At 34.2% G+C, this 23,404-nt stretch overlaps 5 protein-coding genes across 6 annotated transcripts; 2 read left to right on the top strand and 3 right to left on the bottom strand.

Moving 5' to 3' along the window:
• Positions 1–517: 517 nt before the first annotated feature.
• On the bottom strand, positions 518–7,729 carry LOC132702923 (phosphatidylinositol 4,5-bisphosphate 3-kinase catalytic subunit delta isoform). The gene is made up of 16 exons (XM_060671790.1): positions 7,251–7,729; positions 6,964–7,192; positions 6,370–6,879; positions 6,108–6,298; positions 5,699–5,923; positions 5,428–5,627; positions 5,188–5,368; positions 4,871–5,103; positions 4,657–4,800; positions 4,327–4,587; positions 3,849–4,037; positions 3,646–3,788; positions 3,431–3,582; positions 3,207–3,371; positions 3,038–3,157; positions 518–2,838 (listed from the first exon to the last, which is right to left on the bottom strand). The coding sequence occupies exons 1-16, from the start codon at positions 7,398–7,400 to the stop codon at positions 2,710–2,712; spliced, it is 3,222 nt and encodes a 1,073-aa protein (XP_060527773.1). The 5' UTR covers positions 7,401–7,729; the 3' UTR covers positions 518–2,709.
• Positions 7,730–8,006: 277 nt separating this feature from the next.
• On the top strand, positions 8,007–9,605 carry LOC132702924 (vacuolar protein sorting-associated protein 37A). Its single transcript, XM_060671791.1, has one exon. It carries the CDS (start codon positions 8,411–8,413, stop codon positions 9,368–9,370), a length of 960 nt encoding a protein of 319 aa, XP_060527774.1. The 5' UTR covers positions 8,007–8,410; the 3' UTR covers positions 9,371–9,605.
• Positions 9,606–9,994: 389 nt separating this feature from the next.
• On the bottom strand, positions 9,995–15,036 carry LOC132702922 (eukaryotic translation initiation factor 3 subunit A). The gene is made up of 16 exons (XM_060671789.1): positions 14,873–15,036; positions 14,136–14,790; positions 13,783–14,046; positions 13,333–13,492; positions 12,941–13,258; positions 12,667–12,852; positions 12,422–12,579; positions 12,227–12,365; positions 12,006–12,161; positions 11,722–11,910; positions 11,413–11,609; positions 11,034–11,356; positions 10,800–10,982; positions 10,555–10,654; positions 10,265–10,485; positions 9,995–10,209 (listed from the first exon to the last, which is right to left on the bottom strand). Exons 1-16 carry the CDS (start codon positions 14,919–14,921, stop codon positions 10,148–10,150), a joined length of 3,360 nt encoding a protein of 1,119 aa, XP_060527772.1. The 5' UTR covers positions 14,922–15,036; the 3' UTR covers positions 9,995–10,147.
• A 608-nt stretch (positions 15,037–15,644) lies between these two features.
• LOC132703594 (uncharacterized) lies at positions 15,645–19,044 on the top strand. The gene is made up of 7 exons (XM_060672945.1): positions 15,645–15,854; positions 15,904–16,808; positions 17,072–17,298; positions 17,383–17,522; positions 17,573–17,852; positions 17,904–18,112; positions 18,627–19,044. Exons 1-7 carry the CDS (start codon positions 15,752–15,754, stop codon positions 18,974–18,976), a joined length of 2,214 nt encoding a protein of 737 aa, XP_060528928.1. The 5' UTR covers positions 15,645–15,751; the 3' UTR covers positions 18,977–19,044.
• Positions 19,045–19,187: 143 nt separating this feature from the next.
• LOC132703595 (dynein axonemal assembly factor 3 homolog) lies at positions 19,188–23,197 on the bottom strand. Of its 2 annotated transcripts, none has more exons than XM_060672946.1 (3): positions 22,239–23,197; positions 21,624–21,994; positions 19,188–20,454 (listed from the first exon to the last, which is right to left on the bottom strand). In XM_060672946.1, the coding sequence occupies exons 1-3, from the start codon at positions 22,380–22,382 to the stop codon at positions 19,641–19,643; spliced, it is 1,329 nt and encodes a 442-aa protein (XP_060528929.1). In that variant the 5' UTR covers positions 22,383–23,197; the 3' UTR covers positions 19,188–19,640. The 2 variants fall into 2 exon arrangements, with proteins under 2 accessions (XP_060528929.1, XP_060528930.1); XM_060672947.1 differs by having other exon boundaries at positions 21,624–21,966; positions 22,239–22,363.
• Between the last annotated feature and the right edge of the window lie 207 nt (positions 23,198–23,404).

Here is a 23,404-nt window from a genome sequence, read left to right as displayed (position 1 = left end):
AATTGTTATGTGCCATCTGCTTGGTTTAGTTACCACCCTGTATATTAAAGTTTATACAATGTAAAAAAAATCAATGCAACGCAAAGATAGCGGAGCCTTTAATTCCCCTCCAAATACCTTTTTTAGTGTTGCAGATATGACAGTCCACCATAATTGTATACTCGTTTCTAGTGTCCAGTTCCTGTTAGTCGCCTACTTCTTGAGTTATTGTATTATTTTAGATATTTGTGCATTAACTGTGTCAAAATTTCCATAAAACAGAGCAAGATTCGAAAAAATAACAGCGCAAATTTTAATATAAATAGTTCTTAATACTAATTCTTTAACGACTAATGATTATAGCTAAACCCTACAAACTGTTTCAGGTTCAGGTATGTTTTTTAATGTCGTCTCAGCAACTAACCAAAATTATTTAAGTGCAGGTTTGATGGACTGAAAATGTTCAATCATTCGTTTTACCAATAGGAGTATCGATCGATGCTTTTCAGGTTTCAAAAAAAATCATTAACCACATTTCAATGTATTTATTAAAATGATATTAGCCTTAAATCTACTATTTACAAAAGGTATATTTTACAGAAGGCAAAAAAACTTCGTTTATTGTTCTTGCTTCGATTACCAAGTATATGCTAGAGCAGACACTACATACTATTTCCGCCATAAAAAAATTAATCGATAAGTATTTCAATAAAATGGAGTACCGTCTATCAAAAAAGTCTAGTAATACCTCCAACTAATGGTTTGTTAAAAAACATACAATTATTAGTTAAAGATTGAACAAAACTACATCAAAAAAGGCTAATTCACAGTAGACACATTTCGCCTGCCAAGCATTTTGATAACACAAATCAAAATTTTCCATTTGCTACACATCATTTGATTTTAGTGTTTAATAATAAAGATTTTTACCAAAAATGAGTGAATGAAATTGTGATGTTTCAAATCCTGTGGGAAATATTGTTATAGACTTGTGGAGGAACTTAGCAATTTCAGACCACTACTTCATAAAAAAATAATGTCTCGTTCTGGTTGTCCAAAAAAGTTAACTTCTCTTTCAGGAAGCATTTTCAGTGAGGAAAATATCGAATAACCCGAAGTTAAATGTCCGTCACTTAGACGGGGCAATAAAGGATGACTTCTCAAAGGTAATCAATTCACAAATGTAAGAAAATGTTTACATAGAGTTGGGTACAATGGTCAAATAGCGAAAAAACTTATTTTACTATTACCATGGATTATCTAAACATATTGATGGAACAATATTCAAAAATTGGGACTAGAGGGCCATTTCATGTTTCAACTTACGGCCAAACTGGTACATGAGTGGTTAATATCTAAAGTTCGGCAAGAACTGAGTACCTTTTTTCAACTTTTGTGGGAACAGAAAGAGCTTAAATTCCTGGTTACAAAAGAGTATAATAAAACTCCAAGGAATATGATCACAGATGTAGCAAAGACTCAGTTATGCGACAAAATATTGAAATAATACATTTTCAAAAAATATTTTACAGACACACATATTCGTAACAATAATTTAAATATGTAGAGATATTTTTTATATAATTCTGTGCAATTGACGAATCCGTTAGTTCGTTAATAAACCGACACTTCGAGATGCTGCATATTTATTTACCATACTATAAATACCACATTTATTTTTAATGATTACTTACAGAAATTGAAAGCTCTCATGTATTAACAATAAAAATATTAGGGTATGAAGACTTTTTAGATAGATTGCATATGGGCTAAAACAAACAGTCTACATTGGTACAATCTTTTGAAACACTAAAAAATATGCTAGCAAAGCCAACATTCATTGGCAGGATCAAAAATAATCACGCATTACAGCAAAAAATTAGATAAATATGAATCAATTCAAGCACTATGTGAAATTCATTATTTTCAAATCTTGTTGGCTTGGGTTTTTACACTTTTCCACAGTAGTCATAAAAAAATTACTTTTTATAAAGAAAATGCAAAATTGAATAATATCACAAATCTTAAAACCATTTCATATAAATAAAGCATTTCAAACCTCAGATATCAGTATAACAGTATAACAATTCTCCTCTACAACAAATGTTTGAATTTTTTTTAAATTTTTTATTTCCGTTTCTCTTCTTTTCCCATCTTGGGAGCGGGTATTTTTCTCCTTTCCTTCAGCAATTAAAGTGAAAAAAGAAGAAATAAGTGGCTGATCCTTAACACTATTTTTTTTTGTGTTTTTGGTTTGGAAGATTCAAAAGTTATGTAATTAAAGTTGGATATTCGAAACTCTGGTTTCCTCAGAGCAAAGTGCCCTATTAAAAAAAATGATCTCCTTCTCTTTGGTCTGCCAATATACATAGAAAATAAAGCAAATGATCACATATGCATTGTGACTACCAAGTCTGCTCTCCTTTTAGCCCAATTTTGTATATTGATCACTATACTTAAGACAATGGAAGAGAAAAACAATATATTTTTACTTCCAACAACAGGTCGTCATATCTATATTTTCCCCACAATTGTGTTTCATTTACTGACACAACAATCGGTGTTCCGTTGGCTTTCTCTGAAATAAGGGAACCAACTAACCAACTTTAAAATTTTTGAAAATTACAAGAATGGAAACGCGCAAATATGTTGTATCAAAAATACTCATTCTGAGTAGTTGGCACATAATTTTCTATGGAAAAACTTTCATTTAGCATCATAAGAGAAGCTTTACACTTTGTTGTTCTTTGAAATATTATGGGAAGCCCAGTTCAATGATGTTTTCCACGAGTTTGAGAGGGCTTCATTGAATTTCTGTCGAAAGTGCTCCAAAGCTTCTTCTTCAGTTTTGTTTAATACCTGAAAACAAATCTTTATTCACTTGCCATATAAACCAGGATTTCAATCAAAATTCATTTGCTCTCTGATTGTGAAAAAATGATAAAGTTTCTTCCTGCCCAGTATTAGTGCGAGTTGTGCAACAATATCAGTTTGTATAATCAGCATCGCTGATTGTGCACCTCCCTTAGACTCATTAAAAAAATTATCGCATACTTACCAAAGTTTCTCTCAAATAATGAAGATCTTTCTCGCAACTTAACTCCGGAAGACCTGTAGATATCATCATGGCCAACAAAGACAGAAGCAAATTACCATATTTGCGCAAAATTAAAAACGCCTAAAAAGGATTCTGTAAAAAAAAAAATAAGTAAAATGTTATATTTTACTTTTTCGCAATATTCTTGGAATATTTTAAATTCTAGTGCAGTCTTTTGTCCCTTGTTTATAACATAAACAAAGTCATGGGTCAAAACGAAGGGAACTCTTTCTCGTTTTATACCAAATTTTTCTTTAAAATGTCCTAAAATATGGCCAAAATCGATATGAAACAACTGAAAAAAAAAAGAACAATATAGTATTTTATTCTATAATATTCCCAGCTGATATTTACCTGCCCATTTTGCTTCACCATAATGTTATCAGAATGTCTATCGGCAATTCCCAGGACGTAAGTGGCAACACAGTACCCGGCACAAGACAGAGTGAACTCATTGATTGCCTTTTTTAGTGCAGCTTCTGTAGTGTTATAGTCTTTCAGCCATGCTAGAATACAAAATAAATAACACTTGCGGTACAGTAATGCCCTAAAATAACTACTTAACTCACCCAAAATTGGCCCTTTTCTAAAAGCCGCAGTTGCCGTGAATATTCCCTTCTCTTTTTGAATATTTGCGATCGTTTCCGCATTTAAAACAATTTCAATCATACCAACCTTATGCTCAAGTGATATGCAATTATAGGGATTCATTCTGAAAGAAAATGATATATTTTTAAGGGAGAGAATATGCTGTGTGCAAACTCCTCTTTACCTCAAATCCAGGCCTTCACTTTTCCACAACCGGTCCATCACTTTCAACATTTGCAATGTTAGCATGTCCTGTCTCAGATCATCACCGTTTTTGAATATTAAGTAAATGTCATCTCCATATGGATCAGAGTTTTCAAAAACCACCCAAAGTGGTTTCATTTTACTATCCATAACTCTGCATTTTTCTACCCTAAAAAGTTACAGAACAATATCAATTCTGATTCCACTAGCTATCTACCTAAACCCATATTTGAATAATGGAATAGTCAGCTTTAAATTTTAGTTATCGGGATTTCTAAATATTTAAATTTAAAAAAAATATTCAACATATTTGGTAAAGTTTTGCACACTTTTCATAATCAATCAATTAATCACGAAGTACCTTATTGTCAGTAAGAAATATATGTTTTTTGTACCTAATTACCGATATAATATTAAAAAACCAGTTATATTAAAAAAAATCAATCTCTTCATCTTACTTTATTCCATTCCACCTATAACTGGGATCCAATGGACTCCTTATAGGTTCCACTTCTTTTCCATCTCCAAGGTGATCTTTTAAAACAGCTTTCGCTTTTTCCTTGTCTTTCCTCTCTCTCACCATATCACTACATGTCTTTAACTTGTCTATACTCTGTAACTGTCTTTGTAGCTCTATCATGTGTTCTTGACTTCCTCTACAGTATGCTTCTAAGATGAGACCAAATCGGACAGAAACAGCGGCCACTTGCATTTCTGACCTTAAATTGAACAATTAATTAGTAACTTACGAAAGGCATAAATACCTAAAAATAAATAAATTTGCCTACCTTAAATGCCAAAACAGAAAATGCCCAATTTTTTGATTGGTTAAAGCTCTCTTAATCAAAAAATGTACTAAATCACACTCCAAATACAGTTCATGTTTGATTGCCTGAACAAGTTGTAATAAATACAGTTGAAGATCTTCGTCACTACAAAATTAATATATTGATATCATCGCAAGATAGAAGTTGTTGGTTGACAATATTTAAAGCAATGTACCTAACATCCATCAAACATTTTACAGCAAATGACCTAACCTCCTGGTCAGCATATGCATAGTCCAATAACTCCAGAGACTTTTCGACCGGCAACTTTGGCCACTCTCTAAGCAAAGCTATAACCTGACACACCTCTTCTCTTTTATCCCAGTCAATGCAGGATAACAATTTTGGTAAAATTTCAGGCATATTTCTCATCCAGTACCGTCTATGACTCCAAAGTACTTTTCTATCCTTCAACAAAAGTTGTGATCGAATTTATTGTACAAATTTAGCTAATATTCTATAATTTTTATTAACGAAAAGATTATATCTTACTTGGTCGTGGACATCATAAAAGTTGTCCATTTCATTAATCAGTCTTTTGCAATTTTCCATTTCATTATCAACAGTTAAAACGAAAGTATTCATAGACAAAATCTGCTCCTGTTCTAACTTTAAAGCATATTCAATAACAGATTCTGTGCAAGGAAACATTAGAGTTTGATCTGCTGTGTAACTAAAATCCACAAGGACAATAATTCCTTTACATGAATGAAAGTGAAACTGTAATGGTACCCTTTGAAATTTAGAGTTAAAGCTGTAGAATAATCAGTGTTGGGGTTACTAACTACTGTTCCCAATGGATGCAACACCTCATCCGACATCATATCTTCAGCATAGGTCCACATATAAAGCGTCATTGCACCTGTTCTTAACTGCCCCTTGAAATCAAAAACTGATGTGTTTGCCCAAGCTATTGGATTCATTAAGCTATCCTACAAATATAAAAATTTATTTTTTTATTATTTATATATTTTAGCATAACAATAACAAGCATTAATGATACCTTCAGATCTTTGGTTTTCCGGGTTCTAGTTCCTTTAGCATACTTGCTTAACTCATAGACGACAAAACAGAGCTTAGCATTTCTGGGAATATTGCACACTTGAATGTCGAAGTCTAGAGAAATATCAAACTCAGCATCACACTTCTCTGACACTAGTCTTTCTTCTGTTTTTAGAGGCTGGCACAAAGGTTTGCCTCCATGAAAAAGCCCTGCCTGAACACCAATCTGAAAAGAATATATATTCAAATTACGGAGAAAACAAGAATAGTAAGAAAAAAAAAGTTTGTTTTAAAGCACCACCTCCGATGCAGCAAACTGTAGGATCTGCAATTATAGTTATATAAAAATTGAAAATTAAAAAAAACTCAAAATTCATTAGCTAAATTTCAAAAAATCTCATTGTACTTACCTCAGTTATTTTCCGGGTATCACAATTTAATTTACTAGCTGTACAGACAGTAATTGCAAAATTTTCAGTGATACTCCAAGACGATTTAGCATTCTTCTTCTTCCGTAAGGTATTTCCTGAATTGTAAGATGTAGTTCGAGATTTTCTAATATCATAACCATCTACACTTTCATAGTCACTACTTTTCAAAACTATAAAAAATGATAATGTACAGAAAATCCCTATAATCCAAATTATCACAAAAGTGATAAATAGAACTTACTTGGCACTCTATCTATATGTACTGTTAATAATGTTGGTGTAATATCTTTAGAAATGCAGTCTTGTATATATCGAAATTGTATTATTTGATTATCACCAACAAGATATTCGTCTCTACCACAAACTTTTAAAACATATTCATGTACTCTTTCATTTTTAATCTTTAAAATATTGGCTCTTTTTGAAAGAATCATCTCTATTAACTTTGTTGGTTTTATCAGGGGGGACACAAAGAATTTGGATGAACTTTGCATAACCTCCTTTTCATTGTTTTTGTCTGTATAATCATATTCATATTCACACTTTGTTTCAACTTTTATATTTTTATTTTCTTTAATTGTTTCAAGCATAATATAGCTGTTTTCAGCAATCCGTGGAGGAAATTGATAGTATAATTTTTCCAACCATGTTACCTCAGTTCTTTTTTTTGCAATTTCCTCACCCATCTTCCTCATTTTAAAGCGAAAATCATTTATTTCCGAACTGTTTAATGCATCAAAGTCTTGCAATGCTAAAAATATTGAATATTTAATCAATCAAATTTCATTGCAATTTATGATTTGTATTACTACTAATATAAAAAGCCAATAACTACCCTTTCCAATTAAATGACCAATGGCAATATTAATGTTATGATCAACCGAATTGCCACGACATTCAGTTATTATAAGAACTGCTCCTGTTGGCCTAATGTCACTTAATCTTCTTGATTCATCATTTAATTCTTCTACCTCGGCCATAGAATTAATAATTTTAAAAATATAATCCGATATATCATGGAGCTTGCCATAAAGAGGCATTCGGGAGGCTTCCTCCCAAAGGTCCTGAAAGTGAGACATTTAAACTTACCTACCAATAAATCAGAGAATGCAGATAACTTACTTCTTTAATTTCAGCCAAGGTAGCATTGTAATTTGCTTTTAAAGGTACAACTATTCCATTTGGTAATAAACAAGTCAATTCAATAAGTGGGCACTCAGTAGCGATCTGGTTCCAGAAATCTGGCATATACTCGGCGGGAATAGGAACCATGTTTTTTTTGCTTTGTTCAAGTCTATCAAATCATTATCTCAAAAATTGTCCTGGGCACGACATATAGAATTTTTTATTTTAAATTAAGCATCTATCAGCCCCCCTATGTGCTTTTGTTACGAATTCATGTTGGCTCTTACAGTTTCATTTTGTATTTCTTATGTACTGTAGTCTCAATTAATAAACTTTCCTGAGAAAACTAAACCAAGTAAATATTAATTTGTTAAAAATTGAACGTCCCTTCAAAATATAATCGAACCAAAACACCCATATAAAAACAATACAACCAATGTCACTTTAATAAATCCAAAATCCCAAATGTCACTATACCGATTCCAGAACAAACTAGTTGTCTCTGCCGATACTAAAAATTAACCGAGAGCATGGTATAAAAAGTTTTTCAGTTCTATGATAAAAAAATAAAATTATTTTTAATATAATTATTAAAATATAATAAATCGATAAATTTTATTACAAATTTATAAGTCTACTTTTTCTTTTGAACATTTGTCAAAATGTCAAAATTTGTCAAAATAAGTTAAAAAATGCACACATTTATGCATAGTAGCCTCCTAGTCGCTGGAAAAACAATTGTTTATGGAATTCGGTTTAAATTTCTAGTTGTCTATATGGGTCTTAGTCTTTGTAGTTTGTGTTAAAGTTTTCAGCGGAGCCATCTCTTTCCTCAATCCTGATTAACAACTAGGCTGAACGGCCGGTAAGAGTTTGGGGCGTAGTTATTTTATTCAAATGCTTACCATGGATTTAAAAAGTCATAGCATAAAGAAAGTTTATTTGCTTTAAAAGCTTTTGAAGTTGGACGATAAGGGACCATTCCAGACTGTTTCTATTACGAAGATACCTCAGGATGTTAATATAAAACTTTAGTTTCTGTGAACTGGCCGATTGATTGTAGTAAATTCGGGAATAACAGTAAAGAAGATTGAGAGAAAATTCAGTGCTAGGTTATGTTCCAAATTATTATTGGAAAATGTTAATAAGATTTAGTAATGTTACCAAGACTTTATAAACAAGATGTAGCAGATATTAGAAAGCATCAAATTAATACTCTAAAAATATTCAATGCCAACGTCACAGAAATAGAAGTCGATTCAGAATATGAGATCTCCTTCCAAGCTGGTATTGAAAATTTGGTACTGAAAATTTCGTTGGGATCAGACTTTCCAAATGAAAAGCCCTTGTTAATGATTAAACCGGCAGTCATACATGCATGGGTTAACCCAAACGGGGTGATAACCTCTGCTCCGGGGTTGCTAAATTTTACCATTCATTCTGATTTGGGACGAGTTGTGCAAGCTATTATCCGAGAATTTCAAAGGAACCCTCCACCTTTGGTAAATCCTGCTACAGCAAGCATTACACTTTATCCCTCACCTTCTTTGTCTGAATCCAGTTACAGTTCAAGTACTCAACAAAAAAATGGTCAACACCCAGCTCTACCTTTCAGTATTTTCCCGGAATTAAATGACTTTGAAATCAAGGAATTGAAATTTCTTAATGAGAATGAAGATTACCAGGTAGAATTAATTAACAAACTACCAATTATCAAAGAGCAAAATCATGAAATAAATAATCTTATTCAACACATAGAAGATATGGCCGAAAGCAATTTAAAAAAGGAAGAAATATTAACACAATCTAAAGAAAAAATCAATTTCCAAATTGAGGAAGTCACAAAACTTGCGTTTGAAAACGAGAGGCTCTTTTCTCTATTTCAAAATCTTTCAGAAAAGTATTTACCAAGAAATATACAAGAGGAACTAAAGAAGGCCGCTGAAAAGGCCGAAGAAGAGAGTGAAATTATAGCAGAGGCTTTTTTACAAGGTGAAATAGATGTTGACAAATTTGTTTCACAATTCATAAGAACCAAAGCTTCAAGTCAGCTGCGGAAATCCAAAGAAGAAAAGTTGACTAGACAGCTAGACAAACTGGAGAGGGCTGGATTTTAACTATATTGCAAGTTTTGAGCTTGCTCTGTATTTTATTATCAAATCAAGCATTTTCTGAATTCATTGTAAAATATGTCATTTTTATGTTAAATAACATACATTATATTTTATAAGTCATGTTTTTTAGCATATTTTGAACATGTAATAAGAAACTCTTTGTTTCTATGATATCCAGTTTGAAGAAAAATCTAAAATAAAAAATCCTAACCCATGAAATGGATTTTTACCTTTAATGAAATTTGTCAATTTTAAGACTCTTCAGTGCATACACTTTCTCTCTAGGACCTAAATAGCAATGAATTTTCAAACCTCTTGGGCAATGGCTCTCTACACTGTGAGCCTGCATATGCCTGTGGTCTAAACTTATGAATTTAAATTCTTAAATATACAACTATAAAATATGCAATATTGCTTTAAGACTTTAAACATTGGTCAAACAGTAGCAAGGCAACTGGTTAACTATAATGTCGTCTCCAAAACCTACTGAAGCCTACTGTGACGTAGATTTATTAAGATGTAGTAATAATATTATCAACTTCCAGAACAAAGGCTTTGTCCAATCTGCTTATGATATAACAAAATTTTTGTATCAACTTGATTCTTTATCTTTATATTTATTTTGATAAAAACTTAAATAAGTCTAGGCAAAAATCAATTTATTGAATAAGGTTTACATATTATTGGTTTTAGGTTAGCTAGGCAATAAACTATCCCTTTGATAATATTTTCACACTACCACCATTTTCCATTATATAAGCTTGGATTATGATAAATGACCTAACGCCGGTTCCGGACTGTGGACCAACCATCTTCCTCTCCTGAACCTTGCTCTTGAGCAGCTAAAAATAGGAATGAAGTAACTAATGGTAGGGACCAAAGTAAATGCAATTTTACGTTTTTCCTTTGGTGAAGGAGCAGCCTTTCTCTCATCCGTGGCACCTCTTCTTATAGGTTCATCTCGCCGAGGGCCATCTTTATGCCATTCTCCTACACCCCCTCCGTCGCGAGAAATCCCCCTGCCAGGTGGCGGAAGTCCAGTGCTGCGACGGGGTGCCTCATCGCCCATAGTCCGTGCTCGCCAAACACCAGATTCAGGCTTTTTCTCCCTGTCATCCCTATATAAAAAAAAAACTGTTTTCTTTTTTCAAACGCGAAAGAATTAAAAAAAGAAAACCCAAATGTACCTTCCAGAATCTCTGCCTCCCTCTCTATCAAAGGTCTTGGGGCCTTCTCTTTCAAAATTTCTCCCACCATCTCTGTCATCTCTGCGAATTCTATCAGGAGCTAAAATATTGAATAAGGCAAATAAATGTTAACAAAATGATATATTCTCGATTTTATTATTTATTTGGAGAACTGTTTAACTGATCAAGTATTTCCAATTGTCTTCAAGTGAATATGTATATTAATGACAAATTTTGAAACGCACCTCTATCATAAGCTCTTTCCCTCTCATATCCACTTCTACTAATTTCACGGCGATCTCTTGGCCGGTCAGAATCTTCATATTTCTCTTTGAATTGGTCTCGCTCACGATCATGATGATCATCTCGTTTTCTTTCCTTATCCTCACGCCGCCAGTTGTCACCACCACGATCTTCCATGCGATGTCCTTGAACAAATAAGGTAAAATAGATATTAAACCTTTCTCCAAAATACTAACTGGGTGTCCAAACATCCGTCTTTTTCTCATCTTTATCTTTATCGCCTGAGCCGCTGGCTCTCCAAGACCCCAACTCCGGCTTTTTTGCAGTCACTTCCTTGTCGTTTCTTCTCCAAACGTTACCCGTCTTTTCTTTCTCCTTTTCCTCTTTCAACTTTCTTTCTATCTCTTCCTCCCTCTGTTTTTGTTTGGCCGCTGCACGGTCTAACATTTCCTGCTTCAATCTCATCTCCTCTTCTCGCTTCTCTCGTTCCAATCGTTCTTTTTCTTCTCGCTCCTTGCGTTCCTTTTCTTCACGCGCCTGGCGTTCCTCTTCTTCTAGCCTACAACCAATTTTCATTTCATTCAATATATATCGCCAAAAAAATGAATGACGTACCTGCGTTGTTCCTCTCTTTTTCTCTCCTCTTCCTCTTCCTTCTCTTTGAGGTACTTACGACGTCTTTCCTCCTTACGCTTAGCCTTCCTTTCGGCCAACCTCTTACTTCTCTCCACTGCCAGATGTTTCTCAAATTCCTTCAATTTGTCTTCATATAAAATATTCCGCTCTTTCTTGAGTTTGGCCAGGAACTCATCCTGGAATTAAAGAAAAAAGTCCAACATGGTTTGATATGGTATTATTTTTCATTCAATAAAGATTATTTTATTCTATGTATTTATTTAAACACATCCCAGATTTTATTCTTACCTTGTCAACCTTCATACGTGCTAATCTATCCCTCGTCATTACAGCCAATCTGCGCTCTTCAATAGCAGCTGCGATTCTTTCCCTCTCCTGTTGCTCCCAGAAGTTCTGATCCTGTAGCTGGCGTTCTTTTAAACTCTCTTGCAACAGAGGAATTTCTTCCAATCGTTTTGCTCTTTCAAAATAATCCACCTACAAAAGCACGTTAAGTTTTATTTTTATGCAGATTTGACAGACAAAAATATCTAAACATAGTGATAATAAACTTTTGTAGCTACATCAGATACCTTCTTTTCCTGAGATTTCAATTTAGCTTGCAGTTCCCTTTTTTCTTTCTGCAGTTCCTCAGCCTCCTTGGCAGCGATCTGATCAGCATCAAGCTTTTTAATATCATCTTCATCCAATTTCTTAAGAATCTTTTGCCCATGACCAGTTTGACTTATCTGTATAAAAAGGAAAGGGTTTGTTGATTAAAAAAAATAAAGGTGGGTGGGACTGCAAACCCTACTTGTTGCAATTTTTCTTTAAGGTGGCGGTCTTTAATCTGTTGAATTTCATTCAACGCACGTTTGCGTTCCCGTTCTTCTCTTTCCTGCTCCAATCTTTTTTGCTCAGCCAGGATCATCTGTCTTTGCAATTCTTCAATCCTAGAATCGCCATTATAATATTCACTGCAATAAAAAACTCATCAGACATGCTATACCTCTTAAGTTCTTCTTCCTCACGGACAGTGATCAATCTTTCTATATACTCCTTTCGATCTTCTATGATTTTGTGCCTCTGCAAGATTTTTTGGTGTTCCTTCACCTTGGTTTCATGATAATTTTGCACCATTGCAGTTCGAATCTTCTCTCTTTCCATCTAAAATATCAAATATAACCTTTAAACTATACTATAACCAATATGACATTTGTATTACAATATTATTATTTTATTTTTATCATTTACCTTCTTTTTATTTGGGTTAATTATATGAATGGCTTGATTTAACACAGTTGACATATCAACTAACTGATTGCGAACTTGCTCGCTGGGCATGACTTGCAAAGTTGGTCCTTCAGGTTTATCCTCGCGTTGACTTTCGCTCAAATCAATGCCGAAATGAATACATTGCTTTCCGTGGTCTATTCTAATCTGAAAATGTGCATAGTGAATGTTTATATAAAGTGAATCACCAGTCAATTTATTTAATAGATTCTCACATATTACACACAAATCCTACCTGCATATCATTATGTCTAACGCAATCAACCAACAGCCTTTCTAGATGAAATGAGTTAGCAAACTTGGCAAGGTCTAGGAGTCGTGCAAACTGTATTGTCTGATACACCTGCGCCACTTGTCTAACAAGCCTGACCAAAGTCACATCCTGCAGGGCAGGAATATATTGCTGCAAAGCAGAGCTATTCTCATCTGCCTGGATCTGCTCTATAACACTATGCACTCGGGAGCTTAAATTCAGTGGATCAAATTCTACTTCCAACCAACGATAAAGGTCTTGAAGTTGGGGAGTGGCCAAATTGACAACATTTACTCGAACCTAATGAAGTTGTTCAAATAATATTAGAGTGCATATTCATTATCAATGGCCATAAAAAACTGAATTCTACTTACCAAATCTTTTAAGAGACTTGCCCTGGTAGGCGGCTGAAATAATCCTAAGAGAACCGCTAATCTTTGCGCTTTTTCTAAAGGAGATTTGTCAGTTTCAATAAATCTATCAAATTCCGGATGAGCTGATGGTAGTGGAATAGCCAAAGTGGCCAACAATACTCTAAAAAAATATAGGTGGAAACATTTTCAGGGAATTTTTATTGAAAATTTTAATTATAAAGGCACATTCAATTTTGTTGAATTTCAATTTATGTTACCTATTAATATGTATGTGCGGTAAAATCAGGGAACATTAAAGATCGCTAATACCTTGGTAAAACAATTAGGAATTTTTATTGCCTTTATTTGGGGTAATTGTTTGGGAAAAGTTCAGATAAAGGCAAGAAAATGATTAAAAGTCAAGGTCCAACATCTGCACATACGATATTGATATGATGAAATTTTTACTACCTGCAAGCCATTCTCTGTAATTCCTCGTGTGTAATGTTTTTCTTCATTTCCTTGCTCAATTGAAGTAGTTTAAATAAAGCAGCAGCATGGAAAAGATAGTTTCCTGCTTTCCAGAATACCATAGCTAGCTTTTGATAGTAGTTTGCCATTGTTTTGGGAACAGGCATTTTCTTGGAAAGATTCATTAAATTGTGGATGTCTTCTATAGCTTTGTAAGCCTCTTGCCACAGTTCCATTTGAATAGCATAATCCAGTTGGTGCAATCTAACATTTTATAGCAAATATAACAGGAACAATTTAATAAAATCAATTTTGAAAAATTAAATGCAACTATACTATACTTTCTAGCTTACCTGGTCTCCAGGTTTAGTTGCTGGGTCTCAGGCTTAGACATTGAAACATTTGCCACCAAAGCAGGCAACTTGCAAATATCTTCAAGATGCTTCCTTAACTTGTCACATAATTTGCGAAACTCAGTTTTTCTGTTGTACTTAAGGCAAAATTGAAATGCCATTCTAGCTATATCGTGATACAAATTTTCAACATGAGCATTTGTCCGTAATAGTTCTAAGCACTGACAATAGGACTCCCACAGAAACTTAACCCATGGTGTCAATATAGTGCGATCTGAACGATCCTGTGCATCTTCGCCAGATACAGCACTTAAAAGAATGCTTTCGGGAGTTGCTAAATTATCTAAATCATCTATATCGATAACTGCTTGAGCTGATTGCTCTCTTGCATTCTCTGTTTTTTCTTCAGCCATTCTTAAATAACCTCGAATAACATTTTCCAACGAACCAACATTGACTGACTGAAACATATTTCGATACTGGAAAAGGCCTTCTTTTGCAATATGAGACTTTTTCAGTTCCACACAGAGATCTAAATACTTGAACATAATCGGTTCCAGCACCGATTCTGACCAATTGTAGGCCCATTTTTTGTTGCGGAAAACTTCCTGCAACGTATCCAGGGCTCTTGCAGGTTTTCCCACTTCGATAAATTCTAAATAAAAAAATATAATTACACTAATTAGACCGGAAAAGATAAGTAAATACATATGTGATGGGTAAAATTATTTTCGTACCATTTGCGCGTTTTAAAGCGTTTTCTGGTCGCTGGCCGTATCGAGCCATTATTGGAAAATAGGATAGTTATTCCAAGTTAAGTTTGTCACCATAAATGAAAGTAATTTTCTTGGCGAATATTCTAATAACGTGGACACTGGGTGTAACCTCTATATTAAGCTGTGAAAATGGAGGATAACTATAGATAAGTCTTAGAAGATGTTTTCAATACAAGCAATTTTACCAGGATTATTCGGCCATTTCCGACATCTGTTACGGTGTAGAGTTTGATATTCGTTTCTTTGACGCACACAATTTATAAATATCCCTCGACTCTGTTTTATATATAAAATTAAGTCATTTTTTAAAGAAACTTCCGCGGGCCACTGTAATACTTTTTACAAAACTTCTGAATTCCTCCTTCTTCAGTTTTTGTCGAGTCGAACTTGCTAACTTTTAGTTAATCAACTTGTTGACTTCTTCAGAGTTTAATAGTTTCAGGAAGTTCGACTCAACAAAAACCGAAGCAGGAAGAATCCAGACGTTTTGTAACAAGTTTAACTTAAAATATACTCAGACTTGAGGTCGCTCAAGCATTAGGAACGATACTATTGGATTTTTTCAGAACATGATTGTTACCAAAAAGGAAAAAACAAGATTACCGAATTTCAATGCTTTACGATAAAAAATTTTGACTCTTTCAGGAATGTTACGAAAGTGTCCCTTTCAGCAGACAGAAGTTGTTTTTGTTCAGAAATGCGAGGCTCTTTTGTAGTCTGTGAGTATATAAAATATAACCTTACAATTTTGTTTTCGAATGTGCTTAAGCGTATAAGGGGTTCGGCGGGTTTGATTCAAATTCCGAACAACGCTGGTCTACAGAACGCCCTTTTATCATAATGGGCAGAAAGGCGCATTTTAAAGAGGGTGTGTTGGTGAAAAAGGGACCTGGAAAAAAGGCCAAAAAGCAGAAAGATCCAGTCTTCCCTAAAGCCTTAGCAGGTAGCGTATAATTTAAATTAAAGAATATGTAATAGATCGGTTGTTTTAGAGACGGAAAACAGCGACAAAAAATTAAGCGTAAGGCAGAAGAGAAGACTTAAAAAACGGGAACAGAAACGGCAAGAAATACTAGACAAAGTTGGAAAGGGAAAGAAAAACAAAGAAAAAAATCCACCGGGACAATTTGTCAAGAAACTAACCAGTGAATCTGATGAATCAGATGAGTTCGCAAAGGAGGAGGAAGTGAAAAAATCAAAAGGCAAGCATATAAAGGGCTACTCAGATGATAATAAGAATTGGTTAAAACCAAAAAATAACAATACAAGAAAAAAACAATATCAAAATGGTGTAAGTAATAATATGAATGAGGAAGATAATGTCAAAGTGGGCACTTTAGATGATTTATCAGATGATACTGATCAGAAGGATGAATTTGATTCAGACAGTGAAAATGATGACGAAAATGGCAAATCTGATGATGATTTGCTTCCTATTGAAAAACAAAACAAAATTCTTCATAAACAACAGATCAAAGAGCAGAAATTAGCTGATGAGGAATTGAAATTAAATATAGCAAATCAAGAACATTTTCAGTTTCCCACCAAAGAATCTGAAGAACAGTTGCAAACCTTGCAGGATTGCCAGCAACGCATAAGAGAGATGATAGCTGTGTTATCAGATTTTAAAAGGCTTAGGGACAAGGAACATTCTCGCTCTCAGTATATAGACCTTTTGAGAAAGGATTTGTGCATGTATTACAGCTACAATGAATTCCTTATGGAGAAACTTATGCAGCTGTTTCCCTTGTCAGAATTATTAGAATTTCTTGAGGCAAGTGAAGTACAACGACCTTTGACCATCAGGACCAACAGTTTAAAAACTAGGAGGCGGGATTTAGCCCAAGCATTGATTAACAGAGGTGTTAATTTGGATCCTGTGGGGAAGTGGAGCAAGGTAAGTACTTTTTGTTACATGATGACATAAATTTCTTAAACCAGATGAAGAATTTATGAAATTGAGAGTGTTACAGGTCTAATGTTCTTATGTTGTTGACTATTTCTTCAATTATCATTAGGGAAAGTAATTTTTTTAAATGCTTCACTACTTCACTTGTAAATTTTAGTATTATCCTTGACAGGGTAGTACAATAATCTGTTGATCTCTAAGATGTTTGTGTAACTAAGGGAATTTTTATTCTATTGTGCTTTAAATTTTAGATTGGCCTGGTTGTATATACGTCTCAAGTGCCAATGGGAGCCACTCCAGAATATTTGGCTGGCCATTACATTATTCAGGGTGCTTCAAGTCTGCTTCCTGTGATGGCTTTAGCTCCTCAAGAAGGAGAAAAGGTCCTGGATATGGCTGCAGCGCCCGGAGGCAAAGCTTCACACATTGCTGCTGTAATGAAAAACACTGGAGTTTTGTTTGCAAATGATTCAAATAAGTAAGTTAAATTAAATGCTTGTAGAAAGTTGTGGTTTAGACTTGCTGTTCCCCGATTGAATATGTAATATTTATGTTATTCCAGGGATCGTATCACAGCAGTGGTTGGAAATTTTCATCGTTTAGGAGTAGTAAACTCGGCAATTACTTGTATGGATGGTAGAAAATATCCAGATTTTATGAAAGTCTTTTTTGATAGGGTTCTTCTGGATGCTCCTTGTACAGGTAGGGTTGCGTTTATAGTGTACGAGCTATTTAGTATCATATGTTCTTAGGAACTGGGGTTGTGGCAAAAGATCCCAGTGTGAAAACCAGCAAGGATGACCAGGATGTTCAAAGGTGTTACAATTTGCAACGTCAGTTGCTCTTGGCAGCTATTGATTGTATAAATGCGAAATCTAACACTGGAGGATATATCGTTTATTCCACATGTTCAATTTTACCTGAGGAGAATGAGTGGGTTGTGGACTTCGCCTTAAAAAAGAGAAACGTCAAGCTGGTAGATACTGGTTTAGGTTTTGGTACTAATGGGTTTACAAAATACCGAAATTTAAGGTTGGAATTGTATCAGTTTTATCACAGTATGTGTGTAGAGGTCAATTGTAGGTTTCATCCAACAATGAGTCATACCCGGAGGTTCTATCCCCATGAACATAATATGGATGGTTTTTTTGTGGCAAAACTAAAAAAGTTTTCCAATGTTATACCTAAAACTCAGAATGCTGATGGTAATGAAGACGCGGAGGAAGGTTTTGAGTTAGAACCCCTTGAAGATTCGTCAAAAAGGAAGGCTGAAGATGATGGAGATCATTTTGGTAAGCATTAAAGAAAGTAGAAAAAAATGATTGAATTTTTATAACTTAGAATTGAATTTAAATAAATAGATTTTTGGCACTGTTTTTGTCTGCTTACTAGTGGGGTATGACAGGATACAATACACTTTATTTAATGTTTTTCTCAATTATTGTCATACAATCATCACGAGTAAAATGGGATAATACAAATATAAAAATAATAAATCAATAAATAAATATAAATAAAGGAAAAATATTAATAATAAAACATTTTGGAGTTTCTGTATAAAACCTTGAGTAGAAATTTATTAGGGTGTCTATTAAGAGTGGAAGAAAAAATCTAATATAATAAAATTCTCTTCTTGATATTTAAGAATTTATTTTGTTCTTACTTTTTGGTAATCCACCTTAGTTAATTTATGAAGTAGGGCCTCCAAATAATGGTTTTGCTTAAATATTACAAATACCTAAAGTTCTATCTTAAGTAATTTTTGATCGAAATTTTTTAAAATTTTATCTCTCTTTTTGTCCATAGTTAAACAGCCAGCAAATAAACGGACACATAGAAAAGATAAAGACAATGTAAAAATCAATGCAGTTGAAACAAAAAAAGAAGGAAAAGCAAACAGAGTTTCTAAGGGAAAATATGAAGAAAGGAAGACCTATAGGACAATTAACAAAAAAAAGGAATCAAAAGCAGAAGAGAAGGATGATGACAGATTGGAGAGCACGAAACTAAGTTGGGAGGACATTCCAAAGGAAGTGGGCTTGAAAATTAATAAAACTCTAAAAAAACAGAAAAAGTTACAAAATTTCGGAAATTTTAAAGAAAGCAAATCTAAAAATAAAGTAAAAAAAATGAAATTCAATAAGAAGCAGCATTAATTCTTACTTGACAAATTATTCTGCAGATTTTCTTGTTTTTTAATTGATTAAAGACATTTTAAAAAGTATTTAGTTAATTATTTTCCAACTTTTTTCAGCGGTGTGTTTTACTTTGGAAAGAATAATTTATCCACCATCAACTAAACTCTTAATGAATTCACGTTTTTTGTATTATTTTCTGTAACCTGTGTGCTAACTAAAAGTTGCTTAATAAGAACACTTCAGCAGATTTAGATTTGCCTCTTCCTCTAATCTAAAAACACTTATCTTCTTTCCCTCGCCGACTACTGTTTTCTTTTTGACATGCGACCAAACAAATAGATTTTAATTTAGAGTACAAATACTGTACAGTAGAAATTTGCAGTATCTCCTGAGTTCCGCTCTTTGACAAATTTAACCTTTGGAGAAATAAAAGCACTAGAAAGCGACAAGCTTTGTCAACAGAGATTAAAGTAACTATATAAATGGTTAATGGTAGTATATACAAATTTCCAGTAGCTTGAATAGATCTAAGTTTTTGTTTTCTTTTGCCCTTTGTTCCACTAACTTGTCCCCTTCCTATCAATTTTAAGATAATAAAGAGACCCTCGCGCATCAGTTTTTGACTTTTTGAACTATTATGATGGAAACATGCATTGAAAAAAAAAATTTTATTTTTATTTATTCAGGTATCACGTCGAACCGTATACTTAAAATAACAATCTCGCTCGATGTCACATTCAATTTTTTTAAAATGTTCTGTTGGCATTTGGTCGTTTATGATTCTGGCATACTCGTCCAAATCCTTTTTTCGATTGCTCAATATAAACACCGGGTTTTCGACAACTACCCATCCGCCGGACTTGGTTATTTTTTGAACTGTGCAACGATCGATATATTTTACGTAATTGCTAGCAAAATAAACGATATCGAAAAATCGATCATATTTCTCGTTAGTCACCATCCTATTTAAAATATCAATGGACAAAAAGTTGATGGTCACATCGTCAGGCGCCAGGCATTTCCTGTTAGAGTTTGGCGTCGGTTCGACAGCCCCAACGTCCAAGACAAGGTTTGCCTGTTTCAGGACGGTACCACCCAGGTGAAAGTCATTCGTTTTCGTGTGTTCGTATCTCATTTGGTGCTCAATTTCGTAGAATATTTGCTTTAAATTCCTGTCGGTCAGATCGGTGGCCCTATATGCGTTTTGGCCGTTCCTGGACTGTGCAAAACTTTTGTCTTCGCATTGCAATCCGTAAGCGACGAAAGGACCGACGGTAATGTCCCCTAGGTAACCGTAATGCCCGAAGCGTTCGCCGTTCGGTACCACTGCGCAGACTAAGCTCCGGTTCGGTTTGGATACTTCCGATTCGAGCCAAGAGAAAGCGACTCCATTGAGCCGGAAACTGCGATATTCTTGGGCGCAGATTTGTTTTCCCCCCACCTCATGTAGGCGCATATGCAGGTCCCAGTCGAATGCGCCCAATTTCGAGTCGTACCTAAAAATAAATTTCTGCGACCTTAGAGTACTGCTTCTTTTAAGTTTTGTATATAATTAATGTTATAGTATTTTCTGTTAGTAGTAATTTGATTTTATTATACTTAAATAATAATAATAGTATTTAATCTTTATATTAAAAAAAAAAAACTTAAATCTCCGTCCCTCAGGTTTTATAGTGCCACCGACCGGTTATTTTCATAACTGCTTTCAAAAACAAGAGGAGACAAAGTGTACTAATATTTAATTAATATGTGAGTTGTTGAATTTTATTTGTTTTTTAATTGTGACATCTAACGTGCGTTCATTGAAACTTCTGTTACATTTTCTTAGGTTTAGGGTGTAATGCTAGGTGGTATAAGTTGGCATTGTCTCTGAATCTTATAACTAGGTTGCCGGCGTAACTTTGTAAACTCAAGCAAGAAATCGAAAATTTTTAAGCACGTTCTATAAAGAACAAAGTCGGTATTACATCTCTTACCCTTTTTAAAATCAAAGTTAGGTTCTCGGTTTTTACAGTACATTATGCAGCAAATGTAGTAAACCGCATTTGATTCACGAATTTGTTTGGGACTAGAGGAGCGAGTGCTTAATAAACATAACGTCGGAATTGGCAAACGTCAAAATTCAAGCCGTGCGTTAATATCTCCGAAAATGTCCGATTGCTCCCAAACCCGAGCGGTAATATCCCGGAAATGTCCGAAGGGGCTCGGATCCGTGGGACAAGAAACTCATGTGGTAAAGTGACGTATTTTACAGAAGGGAGTAGAAAAATAAATTTTATTTTGTGCTAATTCTGGAAGAATAAGTCTTATTGAGTCTTAATGGCTTTATTGAAATCGTTACTGGGGAGGGCGATTCTCAAAAATACAGGTTATTTCGAAAAATTGAGTTTAAGTTAGGTGCTCCTAATTGTCCGACAAGCTGTGTCTAATTCCTGTTTCGAATTGTACCAATAAAAAATTAAGTTTCACGAATGCAAAACGTTTTTAGTTAATATAATATAAACAAATTATTTTAATCAAATTTTGAAGTGGAAAGAGTACGTATAAAACTGCATGCACGCCCCTTGAGAAGCATGCGGCTCTCTGTATCATTCGTATTCTCCTGGGTGCGTTGCCTTGCCTAACCACACGATTTGATAAAACATATACTCACTTACTCACTCACCTCACACCTAAATCCTTTCTCAACCTTCTATCCCAGCAATCAACGATATTAAATTCATTCTTCGAGCACCAAAATTTAAGTAAATTTTCGATGAAGTCCCTCTCCTTGTACTTCAAATTTAATGTTACGATGCTCATTTTTTTCTTTAGATAGTCATAGTCGGTGATCATTCTGAGCAAATCGTGTGCCAAATTTGTAAGGTATCTGGCAGCGGAAGGCCTTAACAAAGCGTTTCCGTAAAGATCCATGTAGATTTTGGTCTTCTGATTGAGACCGATCGAACTTTCAGGTTGCAGGGCTGTGTTCAGCAGAAGAAGTTGTTTGGCGACCGTTTCCATGCAAGCTTCCATCAAATAAAAGTCGATTTTAACCTTGAGATAAGACATACGGTTTAAGACCTGCATGAGATTAACGAATGGCTAACTACACTCGTTAAAATCTGATTCAGTCACAATTAAACACTCTTAGATATAGAGTGAAATACTGCGAGCCAAAAAGTCAAGAAAAATCTAAGGTAAATTGTCATAATATTTTGTTTATGGGAAACTTCCACCGCTTAAACAATTTTAATACGAATGAATTAAAAATGGCGTCATTCATAATATATTTCATTACCTGTTGGTGTCGATATCTTCTAGCCAATGTTGTCAAAACGTGTCGACAATCTGTACCTCCAACTAAGAGTATGTTAATTTGTTTATCGCATGGTATACCGAATTCGTTTAATAAATCTAGAGCAGGAGTTAAACCCCAAAACATTATTTTAATTCGATATTAAACGCTGCTGATCACAGAAAAATATTTATGCCCGTTATTGATTTAATAAGTGGCAGGTTTCTACGGTAACTAAGGTATTTATGGACGCTAAATTATTTTATAAAAGAACGCTTATAACAAACAGAAAAAAATGTCAAACTGGATTACTCACAAAATACCTTACTTTCTAGGGTTGCACTGTATTACTAGACATTGCAGAAAATATAGCGTTTAGAAGATTTATGAATTAATATTGATAACTCTCTTATTGTATTAAATTCTTAAGACATCGAAATGGAGAAAAAATTAAGTACCTAGGTTTAATCTTAGGTCACAGTCTTGATTATGACAAGCGACAATGGAGCGTAATTAGAGAAGCCGTCTGTCCAGAAAACGATCAATGTCACTGTTGTGTTTGACAAACCCAAAGATTTTAATAGATTTAAATATTGTGACGAGCGAGCCGAAATATGGGAAATGGGTCCACTTAAGTAATGAACTACCTATAATTAGCGCAAAAATTACAATAAGTGACTGTTTCGATTTCCTATTCTGCGGTACGTTCCTCTCGTAATCGCCAGAGCGCTCTATTCAAACTTTCTGATATGTTATACCCGCATATCTTTACTACCTCGCCTAGAAGAGCTTTGTAATCTCATGGGTAGTTTGGACCCACTAAATTGAGAGATTATGTTACTAAAAAAAATAAATTGCTGTTTATAGTGCTTTTTCAGGTAATCAATTCCTGTTTGACGTACATGTATAACGCAACCACAAGATGTATATTCTACAAAATAGAATTGTTTAGATTATATTTCAATAGCGAACCTAAATTTCATATTAAGGCCCGCACAGGCGTCGTCCTTTTTTAGCAATTTTACCCGCACGGTTAAAACGGTGCGTATAAGTTGGTCAGTGTGTGGCCAAAAACTGTCCTTTGTGCTGGCGTTCAAAAATATCTGCCACTGCTTGATTTTACCCGTCCGTTTTAAACGCGTTCGTTCAAGTCTGTCAGTGTGTGGTAG

The sequence above is a fragment of the Cylas formicarius genome, unplaced genomic scaffold, assembly GCF_029955315.1.
Source record: "Cylas formicarius isolate icCylForm1 unplaced genomic scaffold, icCylForm1.1 PGA_scaffold_6__28_contigs__length_40554024, whole genome shotgun sequence".
NCBI lineage: Eukaryota > Metazoa > Arthropoda > Insecta > Coleoptera > Brentidae > Cylas > Cylas formicarius.
Note: the sequence above shows the minus strand (reverse complement) of the source record. Positions and strands in the feature narration are given on the sequence as shown.

What these genes read in the sequence shown, in the direction of transcription:
- LOC132702923 (XM_060671790.1), bottom strand. Translation starts at nt 7,400, where the DNA reads ATGGTTCCTATTCCCGCCGAGTATATGCCAGATTTCTGGAACCAGATC. An exon ending in TGGTCATTTAATTGGAAAGG is followed by an intron (nt 6,880 to 6,963) that starts GTAGTTATTGGC and finishes CAATATTTTTAG; the next exon opens with CATTGCAAGACTTTGATGCA. An exon ending in TCCAAGAATATTGCGAAAAA is followed by an intron (nt 3,158 to 3,206) that starts GTAAAATATAAC and finishes AATCCTTTTTAG; the next exon opens with GCGTTTTTAATTTTGCGCAA.
- LOC132702922 (XM_060671789.1), bottom strand. Translation starts at nt 14,921, where the DNA reads ATGGCTCGATACGGCCAGCGACCAGAAAACGCTTTAAAACGCGCAAAT. An exon ending in TGAAATCTCAGGAAAAGAAG is followed by an intron (nt 11,911 to 12,005) that starts GTATCTGATGTA and finishes GTGCTTTTGTAG; the next exon opens with GTGGATTATTTTGAAAGAGC. An exon ending in TCCTTCACCAAAGGAAAAAC is followed by an intron (nt 10,210 to 10,264) that starts GTAAAATTGCAT and finishes TCCTATTTTTAG; the next exon opens with CTGCTCAAGAGCAAGGTTCA.
- LOC132703594 (XM_060672945.1), top strand. Translation starts at nt 15,752, where the DNA reads ATGGGCAGAAAGGCGCATTTTAAAGAGGGTGTGTTGGTGAAAAAGGGA. An exon ending in CTTCCCTAAAGCCTTAGCAG is followed by an intron (nt 15,855 to 15,903) that starts GTAGCGTATAAT and finishes CGGTTGTTTTAG; the next exon opens with AGACGGAAAACAGCGACAAA. An exon ending in ACAAAATACCGAAATTTAAG is followed by an intron (nt 17,853 to 17,903) that starts GTTGGAATTGTA and finishes GGTCAATTGTAG; the next exon opens with GTTTCATCCAACAATGAGTC.
- LOC132703595 (XM_060672946.1), bottom strand. Translation starts at nt 22,382, where the DNA reads ATGTTTTGGGGTTTAACTCCTGCTCTAGATTTATTAAACGAATTCGGT. An exon ending in GAAGATATCGACACCAACAG is followed by an intron (nt 21,995 to 22,238) that starts GTAATGAAATAT and finishes TCTTATCTCAAG; the next exon opens with GTTAAAATCGACTTTTATTT. An exon ending in AGAAAGGATTTAGGTGTGAG is followed by an intron (nt 20,455 to 21,623) that starts GTGAGTGAGTAA and finishes ATTTATTTTTAG; the next exon opens with GTACGACTCGAAATTGGGCG.
- LOC132702924 (XM_060671791.1), top strand. Translation starts at nt 8,411, where the DNA reads ATGTTACCAAGACTTTATAAACAAGATGTAGCAGATATTAGAAAGCAT.